General features: G+C 43.7%; 1 protein-coding gene across 1 annotated transcript in view; it reads right to left on the bottom strand.

The window, feature by feature from the left end:
- SLC25A20 (solute carrier family 25 member 20) overlaps positions 1–6204 on the bottom strand; it is a 14619-nt gene that overhangs the window by 4013 nt on the left and 4402 nt on the right. Inside the window, exons 2-5 of the mRNA XM_017732322.1 lie at positions 5514–5606; positions 3461–3588; positions 1221–1311; positions 147–264 (exon numbers count right to left, since the gene is read on the bottom strand). Coding sequence (XP_017587811.1) covers positions 147–264; positions 1221–1311; positions 3461–3588; positions 5514–5606 — 430 coding nt within the window. The remainder of the gene's footprint in view (positions 1–146; positions 265–1220; positions 1312–3460; positions 3589–5513; positions 5607–6204) is intronic.

Here is a 6204-nt window from a genome sequence, read left to right as displayed (position 1 = left end):
AAAAAAAAAAAAAAAAAAAAAAAAAGGAAAATGGGTGACACAGCCCCTCCAACTGGCTAAAGGAACTGTGAGATCTCCCATACTGTGTCAGACTTCTTATCCTGCAGTCCCCCTGCAGCAGGGACCGGGACAGCCCCATCCCTTACCTCTCATGAGGGTCAGCACTGTCCCCTTGTACACGCCCCGGATCCCAGCCTCGCGGTACAGCTGCTTGGCACAGTCCAGGGAGCCACTGTACTTGGTTTCACCTGTAGCTGCCTGGATCTGCAGGATTAAAGTGAGAGTTTCTGACCAGTGAAGGTTTCTGGTCAATGTAGAATCATTCAGCCAAGGGTTAAAAAGCCACACGTGTGTTTCCAGAGAGGAAGGAGCACACGCTCCTGCCTAGGGAACCTCTGCCTCACTTCCTCAAGCAGCTCTCACATTGAAGCTGAGGCTGTGGTTACTGTTCCACGCAGAGGAGAAATTCTCCTTTAGTTTTCCACAGTGTAAGTTTGAAACAACTCCAGTCAGTTAGGTAATTCCACACTGACAAAAAGTAGTCTTCAAATAGTTCAGTGAAATTCAAACCATTTGTATGTGTATAAAAGCTCCCATGATAATATCCTGTCTGTCAGAACTAACATGTGACCACCCATCACCATATTAACAGAGTTCAACACAGTCTGAAACAAGCAGAGCTTCCCACACCTGCTAAAGATGTCATTTCATTTGTTCAGGTTTACATTTTCCAACAATACTTTAAAACCCCCGCAGGAGGTGCAGAGCTAGCAGCCACCCAAATGTCAGAACACTGTTTTGAAATGAATTCCTTAGCTCTGCATGGGGAACTGTCAAAGTAACAGAACTTCTTTACACCAGAAAGAGTCTCATGATCTTGCAGGTTTACACTTTTTTTTTTTTAGGAAAAGTTTCATTCAGAAAAAACTGACTTTTCCATACTTTGAACTGGACTGAGGCATCCACGGATGCCTCATATGATGCCCCATAGCATAAAGCTTGTGCTCTGTAAAATGAATAGAGCAATTAATGCTGTGTGTACTTATACTGCCATGGTGAGTTTGTTTAATGCTTCTTCGTGACACAGCTGCATTAAATGACAGTTGTCTCAGTCCTGTCAAAAAACAGAACAGAGTAAATGCACTAACCAAAGAAATTCCTGCTATGGAAAGACAAGACCCCTAAAATTAAATTCCCATCACCACCATCCAATGCCTTACCTGCAAAAGGCACTTGATTCTCTCTCCTGGAGCCATGATTACTGTTGTGAACACTCCTGACAACATGCCAGCAGCAAACAGCTGAGGATATCTGCCCCAAGGAAACAGAAAAGACCCTAACACAACACAGCACACAGGAAACAAAGGGCAGAAAGACTCCTGCATCACCAGATTATGCTGTTCCACATGAACACAACAGTGGAACTTGAAATGCATCCACTGCTTTTGATCAGTGCAGAAGTGCCTTGTCAATGCACAATTAGAGCTAAACATTTAAGATCTCTAGGACTCAAAACACTGGTTCTTACAGCAACCACAACTCAGCTCTTCATATCCATTCTATTTGCTAATATTCCTTCTACTTGTATTTTTTGCTATAGCACTCCCCATTCATTTTCATTCCCAACAGTCTCTTCCTCCTCCAGTCTCTCATACTCTCTCAGTGACCCCAGATTCCACACATATTCCTGCTTGTGCAGCCAGAAGCCTCCTTTCCGTAACCTCTCACTCCCTCACTCCTTCAGTCTCTGCCATAGTCGAGTCTGTCCTACCAACCTGCCATTATCCCACACATTCTGCACCTGCTTTCACGTGGCAAAGTGTCCATGACAAAAATCCCTTAAACAAGCTGAATTTCTCCATCACACAACAGCCTCCTGCTACCTTCCCTAGTAAGATGACCTAACATCTCAATTTAATCCAATTCCACACCTCCTGCTTCTCTCCGCTTGCTCAAGAGATGGCATTCTATTCCAATTCTTACACCTCTCTCTACTAAAATTCCCATGATATCTTCCAGACCACTCAGACCTCCCTCACTACTCCACATGCACCTCCTGCTTAAACTAAGCTTTGAGGTTTTTAGCTCACCTTGGGATTATTCAGCCCCAGAAAAGGCAGGATAGGCTCCTCAGGTTTCTCTCCACCTTCTTCCTTCCACAACTTCCCTTCACAATGAGCATGGGGAACCACAACCATCCTGCCTGCCTCTAGACCCATAACCAAAGCACTAGGAGTCTGACCTTTATTTTTGGGTCTCATGTCCCAGGCACACTGTACCTTCACTGTGTCAGGTCTGCACCCACAGAACAGCACAGCTGGGCACAGTGACAGTACACACACTGTTTGTTCTTTTCCACTGCTCTGCTTGAGAGGAATTCTACATAAAGGCTCAAAAAACTACACTGTCCTTTTCCAGCTTGCTCCTTAAGACTTCCTGTTGGTACCACGTGTATGAAACACAAGGCATTGAGGCGATCAGGCTGCTGGGAATAAGTTCATGGTGCATTTGTTGTTCAGTCCCTGCTGTTCCCCTGGTCTTTCCCTTCAGTCTTGCCTGCATGGGGACACTGCCATGGTATAACAGAGGGTACGTGAGCAGCTCCCCAGCACCTCAGCACTGCTTCCCTCTGGGAGCTGCGTTTGCAGTGGCTCACATTGCAGGGCCAGCTGTGCTCACATGAGCCCTGTGTAGGCAAGGCTGCAACAGAAACCAAAACACCCCACCACAGCTGGCTCCACACAATGGGCTCCTGCTTTCTGACAGAGCTCCTACCTAGCAGACAAATAATGGGATAAAATGTTGCTAAGCTACAGCCCAGTCCCTGTAGAGCTGTAAATCACAGCTCAGCAAACCCATTACAGGAGTACTTTAAGGGTGGGGGGCTTTCTTCATGCACAGGTTGGCTTGTAGAAAGCCACACCAAGTTTTCTCAGCTTCCTATTGCTGTTCCTGAAGGTCAGACATGCCTGAGAGGAGGGCTGCTCATAAACACCTCTTTTCATAAATAATAATAAAACATTTTTATGGCTGTTTTCATATCCTAATGAAGGGACACAGGAAGACTCATAACTAACAGGAGAAAGAGAATCAGGGCTGTGAATGTTGTCAAGACTGCTTGACCATGAACTTATTGCTCCCATAGTTTCTGTTAATAGCAAGACTGTTGGCAGGCAATCATTATATAACTCTCACTGTACTCATCTAAACCGGAATTGTTCCTTAATGGCTCCTTCTTGCGTAGAAAGGGAATTGCATCGCACCTGCCCACACAATGTCTGTTTTTAGCCTGTGCTATCAGCCCCACGCTTCCAGAAGCATTAAACATGAGTGTTTTATTTTTTAGAACTGTATTTATAACCCAGGAGAAGACACAAATTTGCGCCACAACTCAACATGTGACAATACAGGAACAGCCTCAGGACGCCTTTCCCAACCATCTGATTAACCAGGAACTCACGTCAAAACATCATCAGGTTTTCTCTGCTGGAGTCTTTTTCCCAAACCAAATCCAAAGAAGCACACAGCATACATGGGTGTCACTCCAATGATAGGAGCTGCCATTCCTCTATATAAGCCTCGGACTCCCTGCAAGAAACATTATCACAGAAATTACTTGGTTTGGCATAAACTTTGCACATATTTCAACTTGTTGAGAAGAGACAGGTGACAATCCAGGATAGGATCCATCTAACAGTCAAATTGATCAGAGGACTAAAGGGGTTTTTTGTTCATTTGCAGTTATACGTGTTTAGCTGAAGCTCAGGGACTACTGCAGAGGAAAGTTATCCTTCCTGGGAAACACTGGCACCACGAATGCCCTTCAATAACAATATTCATCACCTGCATGTACATCTCAAGTACGAGGAAGTGAAGTTAAAATCCACCCGAATAAGAGCTTTAATAGATTATGTCAAGAGAGAACACTCTCAGTTACACACAGAAATGCACCTGTGTTTTACTGGTAACTTGTCAAATGCAGTACTGTAAAATCCTGACACTGAACTTGAGAACGCTGAAACGAATTCAACCTTTGACTAAAGGAACAGCCAGGGAGAGCAACCTGAATTCCTTCACTCCCCACATGAATTCACTTTGGAACAGGTTCAAGAGCAAATTATTTTTTGTTTCCTACCCTAAGTCAAAACTTTTTTCCCACACAACATCACATTCCTGATGTTTCCCTTTATGGACTGCACATATGAAAAAATTCTAATGCAGACCCCAGCAGCTGTATTTATTTAATTTCTCTTGCCTTTAAATTGAACTTTTTTTCAATAAAAAGGATAGTTATCTTCTAGATAAAGGCTAGACACATAAATTAAATATTTTCTGGTCTGTGCACCCCTTTCTTCCCCCTGCTCCAATAAACCAGTGCATCCCAGTACATGCTGAAGTCTTACCGGCACAACTGGCTCTGCCATGAAATTGCACCTGGTTGAGAGATCAGCCACTGCTGCTCAACCTCCCCATGAGCAATGGGAAGCAAAAAACCTCTCTTGGCAGAGGTTTAATAGTTTTTCTTAGAGAAACGGATGAGTATTGAGTAGGTGTAGAGAAGCAGCACTGCTTTTGAACTTCCCATCACAAGGCTATTATTATGGCTCAGCTCTGACGTCCGTGCTGCAGCAGGGGTGTTAAAAACTGCCAGGGATTCAGAGCTGGCACAGCATTCCAGTTCTTTGTGGGAGAGACCAGGGAAACAGGATTTGCTTTGGTTATATAACAACCTGTTAATACCACAATGGAACTGGATTTCAGATTTGAGGCAGATCTTTCATTTAACAGGGAGTTACCTAACGAGATCCAGCAGTTAGAAAAGAGACTTCAAGCAAGCGGAAGAACAGTTGTGCTTTACAGCCATTGTTTCTAAATGGTAAAGAGCTGCTGAGAAAACTTAAAAAGCAGAAAACTGGAGTGTCTGTCACTTAAAGACTTTAAATCAAGGCTGTGCCTTTCTAAAAACAAAACAGACTAGCTCAACAACATGATAATAGTGATTCAGGAATAAAAAACGCTGTCCCCCTTCTAGAGAAGGTTGAAAAACTACTATAATTGACACTCTGCTCTCAAAAAAAGAAAAAGAGAAAAGAAGTCTATAAATTAATGATCCTCTGCCTTCTCATAGCTGGCATAACACCTTATAGAAGAAAGTACTTGTATCAACAAAAGTCATTACCCATTTTAGGATTTCCAGAGGTGACTCCAAATACCAGCAAGATTTCACCAACTACAACAAGGCCAAAAAACAACTGCCAACATTCACTCCAGTCTATAACTTCAGACATTAACATCATGCTATTTTGAACCAAAAAACATTTCTTAGCAAAACAGAGACATGTACCTGGAGCACATGCATGCTAAGTATTCCCCAAGCTTTGTAATCTGCTTAAAAATGTTAATGAGAATCAATTTAACTGATAACCCAGGAATTGTATGGTCTCTGGGGGGCACACGATTCCATTTCTGCGATGTACAGAAACAACTGATACATCTGGCAGGTGTCACAGTACCTCTCCAAGAAGAGTCTTTCTGAAGCAGTCAAATGTCCCAGAATAGAGTGGGGCCTGGCCAGGCTGTGGCTTAGGCTGGGTTTGCAGTCTGACCTAGTAAGAGGGAGAGGAAAACTTTATTTTATTAAATATTACAATCTAAACTTTGATTGACAGAACCCCTCTGGCTATTATGGTGTTATGTTTTGTGACTAGACCCGAAGATATTGATAGAACTATTGACATCATTTTAGCCCTTTGCAAAAGAGAAGAGGTTGAATTTTAATGTAATGAGTAGTTAATGTATTTAACTAATCAACTGCTGGGATGACGTCCGGATGACGACCCCAGCTCCCTCTGGACGCTGAGTTCTGCTTCCACAGGGTCACTATTATGGTGTTATGTTTTGTGACTAGACCCGAAGATATTGATAGAACTATTGACATCATTTTAGCCCTTTGCAAAAGAGAAGAGGTTGAATTTTAATGTAATGAGTAGTTAATGTATTTAACTAATCAACTGCTGGGATGACGTCCGGATGACGACCCCAGCTCCCTCTGGACGCTGAGTTCTGCTTCCACAGGGTCACTCCTGGCCTCCCCCTGGCGCAGGGGCACGGGGCCCCGCCGCAACACGGGGTTGGCGGGAGCATCCCAGCTCCCAACTCCTTCCAGCACCGGGACACCGACGCTTTTTTCCCGATTTTTCACTG

The sequence above is a fragment of the Corvus brachyrhynchos genome, unplaced genomic scaffold (assembly GCF_000691975.1).
Source record: "Corvus brachyrhynchos isolate BGI_N302 unplaced genomic scaffold, ASM69197v1 scaffold4, whole genome shotgun sequence".
Taxonomy (NCBI): Eukaryota; Metazoa; Chordata; class Aves; order Passeriformes; family Corvidae; genus Corvus; species Corvus brachyrhynchos.
The sequence above is the reverse complement of the archived record's forward strand: the minus strand, read 5'-3'. Positions and strand labels throughout refer to the sequence as shown.